The sequence below is a fragment of the Lepisma saccharinum genome, chromosome 4, assembly GCF_977018435.1.
Source record: "Lepisma saccharinum chromosome 4, izLepSacc3.1, whole genome shotgun sequence".
NCBI classification, from domain to species: Eukaryota; Metazoa; Arthropoda; class Insecta; order Zygentoma; family Lepismatidae; genus Lepisma; species Lepisma saccharinum.
The window spans coordinates 75,843,482-75,862,014 of NC_139232.1; the positions used below are offsets into that span (position 1 = coordinate 75,843,482).

At 38.5% G+C, this 18,533-nt stretch overlaps 1 protein-coding gene across 1 annotated transcript in view; it reads right to left on the reverse strand.

Moving 5' to 3' along the window:
- The window catches only part of Myo31DF (Unconventional myosin ID), a 57,875-nt gene that overhangs the window by 23,717 nt on the left and 15,625 nt on the right, over positions 1–18,533 (reverse strand). Inside the window, exons 5-7 of the mRNA XM_083120783.1 lie at positions 8,870–9,085; positions 8,216–8,419; positions 1,304–1,505 (exon numbers count right to left, since the gene is read on the reverse strand). Of these exons, the coding sequence (XP_082976909.1) occupies positions 1,304–1,505; positions 8,216–8,419; positions 8,870–9,085 (622 nt within the window). The remainder of the gene's footprint in view (positions 1–1,303; positions 1,506–8,215; positions 8,420–8,869; positions 9,086–18,533) is intronic.

The following is an 18,533-nucleotide window of genomic DNA, read 5'->3' on the forward strand; positions in this document are numbered from 1 at the left end:
TCAGTTAACAATGTGAAAACATCTTAAAAGATAAAAGTGTCGCGAAAAAAGAAAATAAAAATTCAATGATTTGCTGAGGAAATATATTTAACATCACCAGTAAAAGGACACAGAAAGGGGAGGAAAAGCAATTAAGAACACAAAAAAGGGGGAAAATAGATAAATGTCCCAGAAAAGGGAGGGAAGGGGAAAGGTTATCAAAAAAAGGGGAAAAAAGGTGCTGGAAAATTAGCTCCATTCTCACGTTGAGGCAACATTTCACACACTGAGTCCTTCCAGAGAGGTCTCACTTTCACTACGAAAAAAGGTGCGCACCTAAAAATCCTAACTCTGTTTATAAGCCTACTGAAATATGAAGATGATAATCTGAAGAAAATAAAATACATTAAAAAAGAGCTGGTTTTCTTGCAACTCAACTGCTTATGTTTAATTACACACCTATTTTTTTTTTAAATTTAGAAATGAGTGTCTTTTTGTATTACAAAGCTAAGTGAAGGCAGTGGAAGAAGAAAAATGCTGCCAACCAATGCATACGAATGCCCAGTTCCAACTCTACACTCAGCACTGAAAATAAAAATGTCTATATTTTATGCCCGACTGCGGGTCCACTGGACAAAAAGATAGCATTGTACGTGTAGCTGGATGATAGCAGATGATAGAAATAGGCACCTTACAAAAAGGTGCTTTCACCAGTGTTTCACCATTTCCAAGATGGTGGAATGAAAAAATGTCAGAAATGTGGCTGTAATTTCAGGGGTGTGTAAGTTAAGGATAGTTACCGAGTGGCTAAGTTACAATACAGAGAAAAGATGTTTTTTCAACATAATAGTACATATATGAATATACAGTACAGATACATTAAGGCTCGGCTGGACCTTTGGCATGCGAATGGGCGAATTTTTTTCAAATTTTCCTCTCCATTTGAAAAACCTCTTGGATAATTCAAAATATGAAAAATTACATACGCTTAGAATTCCTTCTAGAGCATTGACGTGAATTTAATAGACTTACGTAATCACGGAACTATTGATAATATCTAGACAACAGTGAAAGAAAACTGCACGAAAATTCACGTCAATGCTCTAGAAGGAATTCTAAGCGTATGTAATTTTTCATATTTTGAATTATCCAAGAGGTTTTTCAAATGGAGAGGAAAATTTGAAAAAAAATCGCCCATTTGAATGCCAAAGGTCCAGCCGAGAATTAAGGTATCATTTTAATCAACATTTTCATTACACCACTTAGAACACAAAACTCATTCAAGTTGGCAAAATATGACAAATGGTTTTATTTGAAAACTTACCAATAAAAAGTTGTTGAAGTTTTTCATTGCAATAATTGATGCAGAACTGTTCAAAGCTATTTCTGTCAAACACCTCAAATCCATAGATGTCAAGTACACCAATAACTGTGCTTTTGTATGTTCTTTGGTAGTTAGTTTCTTCAATATTTATTGCATCATTTACTTTCTTCACAATCCAAGAAAACATTCGGTCATAAACAGCCTGCAAAGAAGTGAAATATTCAAACATGTCAAAAATGTAATTTTTACTATAGGGCATTTCATAATGTTCTATAGTGTTACAATAATTTATTACAAGAGGAGTACTGAACTTACTGCAATGAAACCATCACCAGTCAAAACTCAAAACAGTTTTTCACTAAACAAACAAAATAACAAATTCAAAATACTTGACTGTCTGATGCCTTTTCTTGACCTTTTATTCCCTCTTTTTAACATTTATTTAATCATCCCCTACTTACGTACATAATTGGAAATTAAGATCTTCATGCATATAAGAATGTAATTATTCTTCTTCCTCCTCTTTCTCCCGCATCCACTCCTTCCATCTCTCCCGTCCTTTTGCCCTCCTCTTCATTTCTTTCATTCCATTGCCTTTATTTTGTCCTATTTCTTCTATTCCTTTTTTGAATGTCTTCCAGGGTCTAGCCTCTTGTTCTCCTTCCCTCTGTTCTAGCTTCCATTAATTGTTTTGCTTTTCTATCTTCATCCATTCTTACCACATGTCCGAACCATTTTAAATGTCATTGTGTCAGTTCTTCTTCTATTGGCTTCCGATTGAATTCTTCTGATTCTTTCATTTTGTACTCTATCTCTTCTTGTTTTACCAACTATTCTATGGAAGCATTTCATCTCTACTGTCGTTGTAATGTAATTCTTAAGAATTAAAGTGAACAAATCTTTATCACAACTGAATACAATTTTAGATTTCCAAATATTCATTTTTATCAAATCCCAGTACAGGCAGGCGCGTAAGCATCCATGTAAGCCGGGCTTACACTTTATTAGTTCTAGTAAAATGTATCTAATTATATGGCAAAATTCGTAAAAACTTCAAAGTTCAACTCGGCCCGATACCAGTCTTCAAGATCCTGTTTGTTAGATTGCAACACTTCAGCACCAGGGGGCACATGGGAACTCCCGCTTTCTGCTTGCGGAAAGTTGTAAGCCGTCTGAATGTTGTCTTACAAATTTCTGACCGCGAAGGAGCAGTGCTTACCGTATCTGGATGGAGAAGAGCAAGGAATATAGGAAGAGCGGGCTAAACCCTAGGTTTGTAAACCTACGGCCACAGGCTTACAGCAGCGTTGCAAACCTCATGTTTAGAAAAAGTGTTGTTCATGGACGTCCACAGTATTTCCTTCCACCAGGGAGGATTAAGCAAAGTATTTTTTTTTTTCAGGGATTGGGGTAAACTAGGTATATTTCCCTTCTCAAAATATCTACAACGCCCTTACAATAATTAACTGAAATGAAATTGTATATGTTGAAATGGTTGACATTCATTTTTCAGGGTGTATCCTTGCCTTGCCCCTTCTGGACATCCATGATGTTGTTTAAACTCCGAAATTTGCTACATACTACTAAATTGTTCTGTGATTTTCATATTATTAATATTAATTTATAACACAAACAAATATAAATTCGAATGGTTCAACCAACGTCATGAGTTCGACGTTATACGTGAAAAGTTTCAGAAAATTCAACTATAAGAAAAAGTGGTCCTCTTGCTTTATTTATATCCCCAACTTAGAAACGACTTTTTAAACTTGTGTGAGATTTAGCACCATTATGCTTGGGTTGGCTTCACTGAATACGCGCCAGTGAGACACAGGTCCTGCAAGAGGAGGGGTTCCAGCATTGTCGGGTATGAATGGTTGACTGCAAAGGAAATTTGAGCCGGTGGTGCTTCAAGGAGGTTTTTTTTCCAGGAACAGGGAATTCTGAAGCAAAAATCTAACAGGAAGGGGAAAAAGGAGAAACCTAAAAATGAGCGGGATACGGGAAAAATAGATACACATATGTGTGTTAAATTCTTGTTTCTGTTTTTAGCTTGTAGGAGCATAAACATCAGAAATATTAAGATCTCTGTTTTCCGTTTATGTATGAACTCAGCTGGTAATAATTGAGCAAAAAAGTGCAAAAATAAATAAAGAAAGAAATGTTAATGAAGGCTGAAGATTGAACCAATTTTACAAATCTCATGTCAAATGTGAACCAAATATTATTAATTAATAGTCCGTGATTCAAACACTCTTCGAACAGCGTTCGAAAAGCCTGTTTATGATCTTTTAGGTGCTAGATTTGCTTTTACAGTATCCTAAGAAAGCACTTACATGTCCTTTGATAGAAAGTTCTGGATATGTCCCTACAATTAGTGAGCATTTCTTTTATAATTAATATTGTATTTTTTTTTATCTATCTAAATATAGGGAATTTTAAGGCAAGAGAAGGAATTTATTTACCGTATTTACGCGTGTATAATGCGCGTGCGTGTATAATATGCACCCTCGTTTTTGATGGGGAAAAGCAACAAAAAAATATATTTCGTATATAATGCGCAGTACAATTCAGGTTCCAGAAATGGCTTTCTTAGCGTCGGACTAACATTTACGTATTTCATTTAAAATTAATCAGTAGATCATAAAAACGATCTTTTCCTTGCTTTCGTAGCTGATGCATTCACCACGCGACCTTGAACTTCCAGATGTTGGGGTTTTCATATGAGAGGCGGGAGCAAAGTTATCAACCACCCGTTCAAGGTCGCAGTGCGTGATGCTTACAACAGATGGATGACATCAAGGCAGCATGAACTCGCAACAAGCGGGAGGGTGAAACGTGCGTCGCTGCCGATTGTTTGTGAATGGGTTCGTGAGGCACGGAACTCCATCTCCCTTGAAATGATGATCAAAAGTTTTAAGGTAACGGGAATATCGAACAAGATGGATGGAAGTGAGGACATTTCAGACTACTTGTATTAGTAACTGGGAGTGAATGACGAAATTAAGTGTAAACGTTATTTATTTATTTACGTGAGTTAAGCCGCAATAGCGCAGTAAATATACAGTAATTATTTCTATTTGGTAAGTGTTGACGTAATTATTTTAACTTCATATTTGTTACAGTCAACACTCGATACAACGACCTTTCATAGTTCCCAGGAAAAAGGTAGTTATTTCGAAGGGGTTGTTATTGGAATTTGCACCAAAAACGATTATTAGGAGATAATCGGGCAGAATGAATGTTGGATTTAATACGGGTCTACTAGAGCATTGTCTGTTACAAGATGAACCGGTAAAATAAGATCTCTCGGAAGATCTCACCTTTCTAGGCACAAAAAAAAGGGGCTGTAAATTTAGTTTTTGTTCGGCTGTGTAAAATACGTCGTAAAAATGTCATTTTCCTTCCTTCGACCAACTTCTAATTCACCCCCTCCCCCATTCCAGGGAGCAGTCCTTCCTCTTCCTCGACTTGCATTGTAAGCCAGCCTGAAAAAGGAAACGGGCAACTTGCGATCTATTTGCACCCAATGCGTATTCTAAGACACATTGAACAGTGTCGCACTCGATAATCATTTTGGTTTGGAATTAGATTTCACTAAAGTGAAACTGTATATTTAGTCCCGATTAGCCCAAAAGCATAAAATGAACTCAAAACAAGCTTTATGAAACCTGCGCATTTTCAGATATCAAATGTGAGATCTTTATTTACTCTCACGTTAATCGACGGTAATCAGTGTCAGCTTATACATTGAGCATTTTTTAAATCGTTCGCAGCTTACACATTGAGGTTCTGAAGATAAAGGTGCAGAACATGAAGTTGTTTTAACTCTACTTTTTCTTTCTGAAGATCGAATTTCATTATCGTCAAATCAAAACAGCTTTGCGAGATACAAAACAATGACTTGCCTTCACGCTGGATGAGTCATTGCTGTTATCCACAACCGACAACTTCGCAGACGCTAGACACTGGCGCCAGTTGCAGCGTAAAAACAATGCGACCGGCTGGAAGTTCGAGCAACAGGTGGTCAGGGAAAATCCTCCGTATTTCAAAGATAACGCAACTGTCGAAGGCGGAACTTTTATCAGCTGTGTGAAGAAGAAAGAATAAACCCTTTCTTTACGTTTTACCTTGCAACAGACAATAATACGGGCAATATTTCAATACAATAGCATTAAAAAAAGAAGAAAATAGGACCTGAATTCTGCAATTATTACATTGCCGTGCAGACCAGTGGCGGAGAAAGCTGGGTAGGGAGGCATTTTTTTTATACTTGTCCTATGGTTTTTGTTCCTTTTCAAGAATGCATGCAGAACTGGTTGACCATTTTAGAAGTCAAAGGAAAGAAAGAGCGGTCCACTTCCACCCTTGCCTGTAATCAGCTTGTGTGTGCACACACGAGCAAGAAGACAATCGGTATTGCCCCCCCCCCCCCCCCTAAACGTTTGCTGAGAAGAAAAGAGGGAGAAGTCACTCTGCCAACGGAACACTTTTGGCAAATATTAGGACATCGGCACAGTCATGAAAATGTAGAAAGTGGTAAACGGGAGTTACGATGCAAGTAAGATCGAAGTGAACTTTTGCGGAAACCTGGATGAAAATGCATTAAGCGTGTTGACGATCTTTAGGTGGTCTATGTGGCTTTGATTATCTATAACAGTTTCACTTCTTTATGAAGTGTTACAGGGAACAAAGAATACGTTTTCAATGAAAGCGATTACCGGAAGTTGTACGCTACAAAGTCGATTTAAAATAACATCCAAGCATATTCGATCTCTTCTCATGTATAAAAGAGCAAACAAGCCTGGCATGTTGCGTAGCAGCCGTCGGCTGCGGGTAACATTGGTACGCTTGGGGGAGGGGAGGGCAGAGGTCAAGTGCTATTGGATATAACTGAAGCGTGGTCTGGTGTTTATTTTTAGATCAGACCCACTTGCGAGCGGTAGAGTGCTTCTGAAGGGAATGAGTGCAAAAAACGTATTTTTCGCCCGATCTCTGATCATGGCCATGTCTAAGGCGAAAACAATTTTTGTGGAAGTTATTTCTCCCGCGAAAAATACCGCTTGATACGTCTCCCGTGTGACGGTAGGCACGTGCTTGAATGCCGCCAGAACGGGTGCTGCTTTTCTCGATGTCGCAAAACTTTCCATTACTAAGTGACAACTCATGGAAAACGGCCATTTCGCATTTAAAAGTTATTTTTTAAAATTATTGTTGCTAAAGAAAGGCAATCTGTAGATATATACATGTTATACGCAGTGACATAGTGGAAAAAAAAAAAATGCGTGATTTCATTTTGGCTGTCCGAATTATTCCGTGCATAATACGCACCACAGTTTTGAAGGGCAAAAATTTTGGAAAAAAGTGCGCATTATACACGCGTAAATACGGTATATTCGAAAGGCATATTCCCCTCACAGTCCGAAAGATCACTGCTTTGAGCAGTGACCAATTTTGGATCTGGTTTCTTTTTGTTTCCCCGTTCTTGTTGTCGAGGTAATGCTTTTGCGAATTCCATCTATTGAAAGCGGACTGTCGGCCCTGTGCTGTGGTGTGATAGTGAAGTGCATTATGGAATAAAATGAGTGTGGGGTGGAGAACTTGTTAAAGACGATGTTATCCAGCAAGGATTTTGCTGCCAAGAAGAAACTTGTGGATGTAGGTAGGCCCACCCCTTCCTTCTCTAGCAGGCATAGTATCAGAAACGAAAAATAAAGTGCGCCAATTTTGTGATTTAGGATACGAAGCTGATACTTAGTTATGCGCTTCTAAAAAGTATTCAGCACTTTTCTGTTTCCTTCTGTTTTTGTTTCTTTATTATTATTCATTTTATCTAACTTTGCATATTTTTTATCGTTACGTTACTCATTGTGATAGGAATAAGACTGACTTAATTATCAGTTGAAATGTAGGAGATACACAGCCTAGCAAAGAAAACACCAATCCCAGGGATTTATCCAGAATTTTTAATTAGGTGAAACATTCCAGGGAAGTGTTCTGAAAAAATGGGGGGGGGTCAAAGTGTGTGGATAAATCACTAACCATGTCAGCCCAAAAATAAGCACAACGGGAAATAACCTTCATCATGATAGGCTTACACTGTTGGAAAGGTCACGCTCCGCCACCGAGTACAGGTATATAACAATGTAAATTCAGTATACTATAGAAAATAAATTCTTGACCACAAGCATAATTTCTTGACATTTTCTTCACTTTCTTGACCTACCTGTTGATTTCTTGCCTTTTTCTTGACATTCTTGACTGGTAGAAGCCCTGTAAAACCATCATGCTAGTTCCATGCCTGCCACTATGCAAAACTAGTTTAGTATATTCACAAAAATGACTGCTACATCTGTCAAAAAATTGTTTTGCATGTTGTTTCTTATGTCTAATGATTTTAAAGAAAACTAAAAAAACAACTCTACTTGTCATGGGTAACCCTTACACAGCATTTTCTGCTCTGCTATTTTTTTATAGTCTAAATCAACACTTCTTGTTTCTTAATTTAATGCACAGTTTAGTTTTGTTTTCTGTACAGCAGGCAAAATTTAAGTTGTTATGATTTTGAGTCCTGAATATCTTGCAAAAATTTCTTGTGCCTACTGATTTTTCATTTGATCACTTTTTTCCTGAAGCTATACCTTGTACAGCACTGTTGCTCTTTTGAATGATATTTCCCCAATTTTAAAGGTTGTAAAATGAACAGATCAATCAAATTATTATTGTTTTTTTTAATTAATTATGCAAGGTCATGACATTCTAAGTTCAAACCCCCCTATATGCCTTCATGGCATGGTGCAAAGCACAGGGGAGCACTTTACTTTTTTTTTAATTTTATTTTTTATCATGACATTAGGTCATAGGTTACGATGCAATTTTGCTTGTTAGCTATGCATGAAAATGCAGACATACCTTGGCAAAAGCATCTCTTCCATATTCAGCCTCACTGACTGTGTGTGTCTTCTCCATGACTTCCCCTCGTGCTGCAATAACCCTCTGGCACAAGGTCTTCTTAAGTTCTTCTTTGGTTACACCCAGAAGGGACGACACATTGTCCAGAATTCCCAAGTTGGTAATAACTGTCTGGTCATTGTCTGAATCAAAATTTACATTCCCCTGCGAAATAAAAACGAAAAAAATAACTGGAGACTTTCAGTATTGGAGGCCAGTTCTATAATTATAAGGACTCGTTAAATAACTGATGCATGATGCAAATGTAGTGTGTGGCCTCCTCAGTGGTGTAGTGCTAATGCTGTCACTTTTAATCAAGGGGTTCTAGGTTTGATCACCAATGAAGCCACAATGCACAGTGTTAAAAATATAGGTCCAGTCCCAATTGGCCTCCCTGAGCATGAAGTGAACTTAAAACAAATTCTGACAAAGTTGGTGTAAAAAGAGAGGTACATAATTTTGGTAATGTTACAAACTTTATCAAAGTGTATTTGTATGTTCTGCCACAAATGAAGTGCACTGAAATGTTGAAAATATATAAAAGTTCAGACACTCTGTGTGTGTGTTTTTTTTTATTGGGGGGGGATATTAAATTAATTGCAAAAAATGACTTACTAAGTGCAAGATAGCAGCAACAATTTTCCACAGTGTTTCCACTTCGTTGTTTGCAAATCCCAGGGTTCTAAATGCTGACATTGTGCTCTTGTAATCTGATCTATCACTGATTGTGTCCACTTTACTTGCTTTTCCTTGCTTCACATAATAGTATTCCTCCGCATCACGCTTCACATGAAGTTTATTTAATTCTCCTTCACCAGCACCAAACAGCAACTAGAAAGAAAAAAGTTTTCACTAATTAGTTATTGGATATAACCGACAAGACATTGAATGTTCAAATAACAACAATTACTTTCAATCATGATGTTGATGACTTTCATTCTTCAAGTCTATTCATTTTAATTGAACCATACAAACCAGCACTATTTATTAGGTAGGTAACCAACAGTTGGAGAAATGATTGAGAACCAGTTTCTTGGAATTGCAGATTTTTAAGCCATATATGATTGTATCCTCTGGAAAATAGTGATTCACAATCATGAGACCCATTCCACCCCTTTCTAACTAACACTCATAAATACGGAGAAACTAGTACTCACTTTATCCACGAAACTGTTTTTTTCTTCTTTGTTCTGAAATAGCCCTGAAACATGGCTACACAGAAGCACAACTTTCCACTTGGTGCAGTAAAGCGGAAATACAGGTCAGGCATCCTACTCAGCTACAATCAACCAAGCCACAATCAACCTTCAATGGCAAATATAAGTGGTTTGCCTTCCCCTACCATCCCACCACATCCAACCGCATATCCAAAGCCCTTCTCCCCTATGACATCAAAGTAGCGCACAAACCCAATGCCAAAATAGATGATAAACTAAACAAACACAAACGGTACTTCCTCTCCCTCCATTGATAACCCAGGTGTATATGATGCAGAGTCCGAGTGCAAGGTACATTACATCAGCAGGTCCATCAGATCTGTCAATGAAAGAATCCAACAACACCTAACAAATGCAAAAAAATCCCAACCCACTACTGGTCTTGCTAAACACATCAAATACAATAGCCATAAAATACAAAAGGTACAAGTCAAGCACACCACCCGCACACTCGTAGACACCAAAATCAAGGAAACACATGCCATAATGCACTTCCCACATGAGCTAAACATCGATAGCGGACAGGCACACCACATACGATTCCCCTACTACAACAGTAGTGCCGGGAAATAGCAGACGACACGGATGCAGACATGCAGTTAACAGTGCACCTAGTGGTGGCCGGAGAACTATGAACAACAGAAGCACGCCAAGCAACAGTACAAGTTCCAACGAGGATAGTGGCAGTGGCCACTGAAATTAATAGAACAAAAAAGAAAACAACAGTTTCATGGATACAGTGAGTACTAGATTCTCCGGATTTATCTACTACTGCATCTCTCTTCTCCTAATTATGAATAAACACTCATAGTTCTTTTAGCTCACCCCCTGTGTCTCTTCATTCATTTCTTCTGACACTATCAGCTTACAGAGGGACGCAAAATTTCTAAAACCATATTATTTTTTTTATGTTTACTGTGAGGTACCAGGTTAATATATATATAAAGCAAAGAAGGAGAAAGGAAACTCACCAGACAGTGGAAAAAATTCGAATTTTCGCAACACTATCGCTGCATCATCAGTGTTAGGAGAAAGATGGAACCGGAAGTGCGAGACCTGCAGAGTTGCCAGATCTTCATTGAAGAAGTAGTAGTGCATAAAACTGAAGAAAAAAAACCTTGTTCTGTCACCAGGCTCGTCGAAAACTATGAGTGGTGGGGCGAGGTGGGATGAGTGAAGATTGGGTGGGGCTGGGATCAGGTGGGGAAGTTACTGGGTGGCCTTGTTTAGGCCAGGTGGAGTGGTTGCACTCATGGCTGATATATAGGCCCTCTCCCATCTTTTGCGAACTGAGGTGTTGGCTGGTTGGGGTAAGAGATGGATGATCGCTACCAGGAAGCAGTCGTTGAAAGGGATATTGTGGTGGTTGGTATGGACGGCGACAGTGAAGTCCAGGTTGTGGGTGGAGAAGCGGTGGTTATTGATGCGAAGGTTGAGGGCAGTTGATGTTTCCTCCAGGTAAAAATCACCACAGATGTTGCAGCTGAGGATGTAGATCAGGTTTGAGGTGTGGCAGGTTCCTTTGGAGTAGAGGGTAATTTGCCAGTTGCCATGTGCACCTCGAGGGTGTGAGAGGTAATGAGAATGGGGCAGGTTTTGCACCTAGGGCAGTTGCATTTATGGGCAGGGGGATGTTGGTTTTGTGATGAAAGTGTGTTGTGGACCAGGATGTTTTGAAGGTTGGGGGGGGGGGGTCATTTGAAAACCAGTCTGGGCTTGTCGGGAAAGATGTTTCTGATTTCACAGGATCACTGTAGAGAATGGGGAGAAGAGAGTGTAGTGTGTGCTTCATTTTGTTGAGGTGGGGATGATATTGAGTGATGAGTGTAGGTGAGTTGGTGGTGACAGGTTTCTTGGTGATAGTGGTGTGTGAGGCAGCTCGCGATATTTGTTTGGTGACCAGGGTGGAGGGAGGTTATAATTCTGGCAGGAGGTGGGTGAAGTGTTAAGGTGCTGTCCCATGAGGGCCAGGGAAAATGGAATGGCTTATTTGATGTGGAACGGGTGGGAGCTGGAGAAGTGTAAGTATTGCATGTGGTTTGGTGGGTTTTATGTGGATAGAGGTTTTCAGATGTCCTTCCTCGATGTGCATGTCCACATCCAAGAAGGTGATCTGCTTGGGGGATGGGTCCAGGTGAACTTTACGGGACGGAAGTGATTAAGTTGGTCCAGAGCATGAAGACGTCGTCGATGAATCGCAGCCAGGGGAGGGGTTTGAGAGGTTAAGTATCCAGGAACTCTTGCTTAAGTTTACCCATGATAAGGTTTGCGTAGGATGGGGCTGGTACCCATGGCTGTACCTTGGACAAGGTAGGCTAGGTGGGTCAGGAAGTTGGTGCTGGGGTTGTGAGGTTTGGGTCTACTATTGAGGTAGAATTCTATGGCATGGCCTGAACAATACCACCCAGTAACTTCCCCACCTCATCCCACCAGCCCCACCCAATTTTCACCCACCCCACCACTCACAGTTTTTGACTAGCCTGGTGACAGAACAGTGTTCTTTCTGTTTTGCACACTACTTCGATGAAGACGTGGCAACTCTGAAGGTCTGTAACTTCCAGTTGTCTTTCTTTCTCCTAACACCGATGATGAAGCGATAGTGTGCGAAAATTTGAATGTTTTCCACTGTCTGGTGAGTGTTTCCTTTCTCCTTCTTTGCTTTTTATATATATATATATATATGTGTATGGTTAATGTATTTTGTATATGAAGTATAAATTAGTTATATGTAGCTACGCTGCACAGTTATTCTATGACCCAAATATGAGAAGTTGAGAAAATATTCATCAGGTTTCATTAGATTTCTTAAAAAGAAAATGACCAATTTGTTATTGTTGCATTCTAGGAAGATTTCTCTCTTGCTTGCTGTTGATTTCAAGCTCCTGTGTTGATTATGATTTTATATATAAAAAAAAACAAGGGTAATTTGCTAACTACCTTATGTAAATTGAATAGTGGTTAACTGCGCAAGAATGCCAGGATGACATCTACAAAAATATTGAAAAAGGATACAGCAGTCAAGGTATCAGATTTGTTCATTTGTGCCCTAAAATTATTAATGTTGGTATTAGAGTGATTTGTCCATGTCAAGGTTCATTTGTGTGCGAGAATGATTCTAATGTAATGGAGGATTCTTGATATTATTGCTGTGGTTGACTGAGCTGTCTGACACATATGGTGAGGCAGCAATCAGCAGGAAGAAGTGACAGTGCAAAAGTTTACCCTCAAGATCACAATGGCTTGGTGATCCCTGCTTTATATTTATAAAACAATAACATGCCAGAATTGTTGCATGATCAATTTACGGAAAATAAGATTAGTAAAATGCAGTAATTTAATATTATTGGACAATACTGATTAAAGTAATAATTAATCTGCTCTACACCAACTTAACAAAAGAGAAGAAAAAACTTTTACATGTATAAAGAGCATACCATGCTTAGAATCCATTACAGTATCAAAAGCAGACAATTACAACCAACCACAATAACCACAGGAGGCCCGAACTAACCTAATGACCAAGTGTGCATGAAGAGAAAATAGAGACTTTTTACAATTTTCATCTGCTTATAATATGTATTATTATTAAGGCCGTGATGATATCACTTTGAACAACTACCCACATCAGATTCCCACTGATACCAATAACGTTACTTGAAAATTGCAACAATTAAAACTCGTTCACAATGTGAACATTATTGTGTAAGTCAATAACATAATAACCCATGACACACAGTCGGCCTCACTCCCAAATGCCTCAGCAGAGGTGAGACATCATCCAACAGGTTATGGGGTGACGTGTGATCAGCACAATGAACCCTCAAGTCGTCGTAGGTTTTCATGACCGGGTGACACCACTCATTCGAAGCTCCCCAATTTCCTCACGATGTGATGTCCCATACACTGGTCAAAATCTCAGGAGAAAAATTATTGCACTTCTCTCCCCCATCTTTGGTTGATTTGATTTGCTTTATTTTACTTCGCCTTTTGTGCCACTTTTGGTTAATTTGCGATGAGTAATGATATGATGAAATTGACGAATAGACATCACAAACGTCCATGCCCAAGCCAGGATTCGAACGCGGGACCCCTGGCGTCACAGCACGATATCCATCTTTGGTTGACTCAAAGTATATATTGAATACTAGATCATTCAGTCCTCTGAGGGTGAATGCCACCACCAGTCTTATATCGAAAATCCTAGACTGAACAGTGGAAAGGTTACAGAGGGTGGATCTGGATGACCTAGTGTGAAGATAAACATCGTATGAGTTTTTGTATTCATTGCACAAACATAACTGTGTTTCTCTTTATGCTGTTATATTTAGCACTTTTCAAAAATGGGGTTGATTTTTATAACAGAAATTCAGACATATTCTGCAATATGGAACAGTGAAAGTGACCATCGCAGCAACAACAAACAGGAGGAGAATGCATAAGAAAAATAAATTACAACCTTTACATCTTACATTCATTTATGTTCCTTTTTCATCAGGAGAAAGAAAAAGCATATTTGCAACTTAACTCCAATTGGGGGTCATTGATCATGTTTCATCACGTGGCATGTTTGTTGATTGTGTGCGGAGTGTAAATTGCTCCACAAACGCAACCCACAGTATATACAGCATCCAACAAAAAATGCATATCTTACTATAGATTCTGAAGTATGTTCACATGATGCACCACAATGTTCCACAAACAATTCACTGAGTGGTGCCATTCAGTGGCCCCATGTGAAGGCACCTTTAACCCTTACAATAGGAGCTGTTTTCAGCAGGAAATATGAAATTCCACTCTGTCCCTAATGAAAATTTAATTCTCTTGGAAACTACAACTATAGCATTACAAGTCATACCTTGTTTTGTTCAGTATAGAGCAGGATATAAAGAAGCCACTAGAGAACAAATCTGAGCTATCAGTAAGAAAAGCCAGACGAACAAATTTGAAAGAATCTATTTCTTTATGAAATTTGAAATCTGGCCACGTTTGGATGGGAGTGTTGAAAACTGCATCATTGTATCATACTGGGTATGATTCAATATTGTATGATTGCATGCTCATTGTTTATACTTATTGAGAAGCAAAATAACTTCCAATGTAAAGCCAACATGCCTTGTAATCTAGAAAAGTAATGGGAAAAAGTAATTCGTAAGAAAAAATTGTATCTCCGAAACTACTGACAGTACAGTTGTAAGTCATACATCCTTTTGTAAAGTAAAGACAGGCTACACACACACACATGCTATTAGGGACACATGACTTTGCCAAAATAAAGTGGCGACAGTGTGTAGGCTGTGCCACCTGACTGCGAAAAGAAGCTGCATTCTTGGTGACTATTTTGATAATAACCAACATGGAACTTCTTACCCCCCTCCCCATTCTGTTCCATTATCACTTCCCTGCTTTGACAAGGAAACTTGCCACATACGTATACAAGCTGGAAAATATAATCTGTCGCTCCAAAACTCATGTTGGGCCATAGAATGGGAAAAAAAAGGTAAAACTTAAAATACTCTGCTTCATCAGTCAGTTGCCATTACAATGTCTGAACACAATATTTGTTTGGGTTTTTAAAAGTCCACTTTATGAACAGATAGTGTAATTGGGACTGGATGTACAATTTAAAATGGGATCTGAACAACACCAGGTACCGAACCTGAGACCTTTGATTCTGAACACAATGTGTTGACCAGTGTGTGTAACAATACAGTATCAACTTATCTTGAAGGAAGTGTGCTTCTGAAATTTTGACCACTTTGAGGATAGTCTGGGAATGAATGTTTATCACAAGCAATGTGTCCTATTGTGTTTAAAAAACAGGCCATGTTTGTGCAGTTGAAACGTGGTAATATCCAACCATGGTCACCATGTTCTTAGAATTCAGGAGTGTTCTACATCTAGATTTTCTAACAAGTCAAAATTTAACTCTTTCAAGCGAAATGTGAAGCCAGCAAAGAAAACGAGAGATTCAGTTTGTTCCATTGCGGGCAATGTTTGTTCTCATAATTCCACTTGAACAATGGCAGCTCAATGCAGGATGTTCTATGATATCTACTATACAGCAAAAACACAATCCAATATCCATTTGTTACCTGTTTGGACCAATAAAGAGGTTAGTTGGAGGTAAAAAATTCTGGGCCACTGACCGACAAAATTTGTTGGAAAACACAAATAACGGAGATATTTGATCCGAAAGTATGGCGCAGATATCTAAAAACCTGCCATTTCGAAGTATTTTCACCACTTTTTATTACTAAAAACTATTTGTATGCACATGCGAATAGCAAAAAAACACGTCGAAAGTAACTTTCAGTTCCAATCCTAAGCCAACGACATAAAATTATAGCTGGTGTTGTGGAATGTCATGTTCGGTGCTGTATTCACTTGCGCTAAACCTTCGGGCTGTTCTGCTCACAGTAAGGAAACACACTACAATTGAAAATGTTCATAAACAACAAATTCTTCATGAACCAAGCAAAACATTTCCCCTTCTCTTGGGAGTGTACCAAAAATTCCACAATAATGACATGCTGCCTGAAGGTGTGCAGAAATCCATTGTGTAATAGGCATAGAGACCAGAAGAAAGAACTGAATATACCAGAGTTTAAAATTATTCTGTACACATATCAAGTGTAAAATGTGGCCTACTTTAAAATATGCATCAACTACTACTTTGTGATATTTTCACATTGCACTGCAATGATCAGAAATAATACGAGAAAGAGAGTTCTAACTGGTGCAACATTCCCAATGTATACCCTATGCAAATGAACCAATAATACTTGTAAAATCATTCAAGTAGTACTCACCAACAACTGTTGCTAGTTTGAATTTCCTTAGGTCTTAACACCGGTACAGAAAAGGGAAATAAGAAAACACATAATGAATTCTAACACAATACAGCGCACACAGCTAACCCACACAATACAAAACAGGTCTGCAACCCTTGCTGATTAAATCATTACACAGTGTTTAAAAAAGCATGCAACACTTAACACCAGGTTTTCCACATTGTGAAGCCTCATCTATTGAGATTATTTAAAATCTTTTTGAATGAGCGTTCATCAAATGCATAAAATCCTACAAATTAATTACTGTACGGATATGGCTCAAGTATGTGATTTCACATATCACAATGACCATGTCAGGGGAGAAGGATCATGGAATTATCAGAGGGTCATAATTCTTAGTTTCATGACTGTCATGCGAGTCTGTAATTTGTGATCAATAGGCATCATGTACAGCACTTGATGGGTTTGAAAATAGTGATTTTATGAAGTGAAAAGTTATATTTTAGTGGCATATAACTTTGCCTAGCAGCCTAGAATCTTGTCTGCAGATGACACACACTACCATTTTGCTCCATCAAATTTGACATTACGGGAGGGGGGGGGATCACTCTAACACGAGCCATTATTAATTAATTTCTAGAATTTTCTATAAGAAATGAACTGGAAATTGTAAGTGTTCATGACCCTTCACAATGCAGAAATCCCAGTCAATATCTCTCTCAGTTATCATGTTGTAAGCAAAAGTTAGGATTGCACGAGTTTTGAAACGCACTGTATAAACATTTTGAAGAATTTCATAAATAATATACCTCATACACTTGAGAATAAAAATGTCACATTACATTATAAGTTACAGCTATATCAAAGTATTAAACCGAAACTACAACACCTTGAATACGTAGAGTGGACAACGGCATTGTTCTGAGCTTTCTGGCGGGTTCCACTCAAATATGATACCGCTAGAGGCACTGGTGTCTGTTTCGCTGCATGGTATTAGTCTGCTTATAATGGAAGTAAATGGGGTATCGCTGCAACATCTGATTCTTTTACATGAATCATTTCTATGAATGTGACAATTGCTATGATATTTGGTACAGTGGTCGCGAAGATATTAACGAACATTCTAGACAGTCAACAACGTTCTGTTATTGTTACTTTCATTAATAATATGGGAGATAATATACGCGTGGAATGCTCTAAGTAACTAAATTTTTGTGTATGAATTAGGTTCATTATTATTATTATTATCATCATTTCTTTTAAAGATATACACTCTGAAGCATTTGTATTTTTGATATTTACCGTCTCTTTTCTTCTGCTTTAAACTCATCGCGGCAATGATGATAATGATTGTATGAAATTACAAGGGGAAACCCACAAAACGTCCTTAACTAAGTGACAAGCGACATGGTGCCTTCAGTCTATTAGCAAACGTTTGCTGCTAATTGTGCAAACAACAGATCTAGGTGACACTATAAACAGCACGTTACAACAGATCTAGGCGATACGATAAGCCACACGTGTAGCTTTGTTGCTTGCGTGTCGCTCAAACTGGGCCATTTCCTCAATAGCTTGCAAGTGTGTTGCCGCAGTTTCTTGTCCGTGCATGCACGATGCAATGAGTGTCTTTCTCTAGGGAGATTATGCACCAAAGTGATACGTGACACTTATCACTTGAGGATTTCACCAACTGAATGCTGGCCTGTGTTGCCAGTCATGCTGCTACAATGTGAAATGTTGATCTTGATTGGCTTGTATCCAAGCAACATTTGTCGCATGTAACTTCAGTATGAAAGTTGCCTTGGACAGAAGGATCCGTGTTGCTTTGGTGTGAAATCCCTGTGTCGTTTGTCGTGTGTCGCTTTGGTCTAAAATCTCCTTGAGGAAACTGTGCAGTCAGAGCTTGTGTCCCTACGGTTTGTCACCTCGGTATGAAATATCTCTCAGGATACTATGTATTTATATTCTAATAACATAGAGAAATAAACTCTAGTACACAATCCAACACCTGACGTCCAGAATCACATTGCAGATGTTTCTTCTTGTGTCATGCATGCTATTTATTTATTAATTTGGTAACATTATCGTATGGGTAAAACGGATTCCTTCAAATTTCCTTCAAATTTACAGGAGAAAGTACTTACGGAAATCATTTTCTTGAGCGTTTTGGAAGTTCCTGAATGTAGATTTGATCCATTTTAATGTGAATGCGTTTTGTTTTCTGCGAAAATCTCTGTCCGACACGCTGTTTCTGCTCCCGCCATTTGCTTT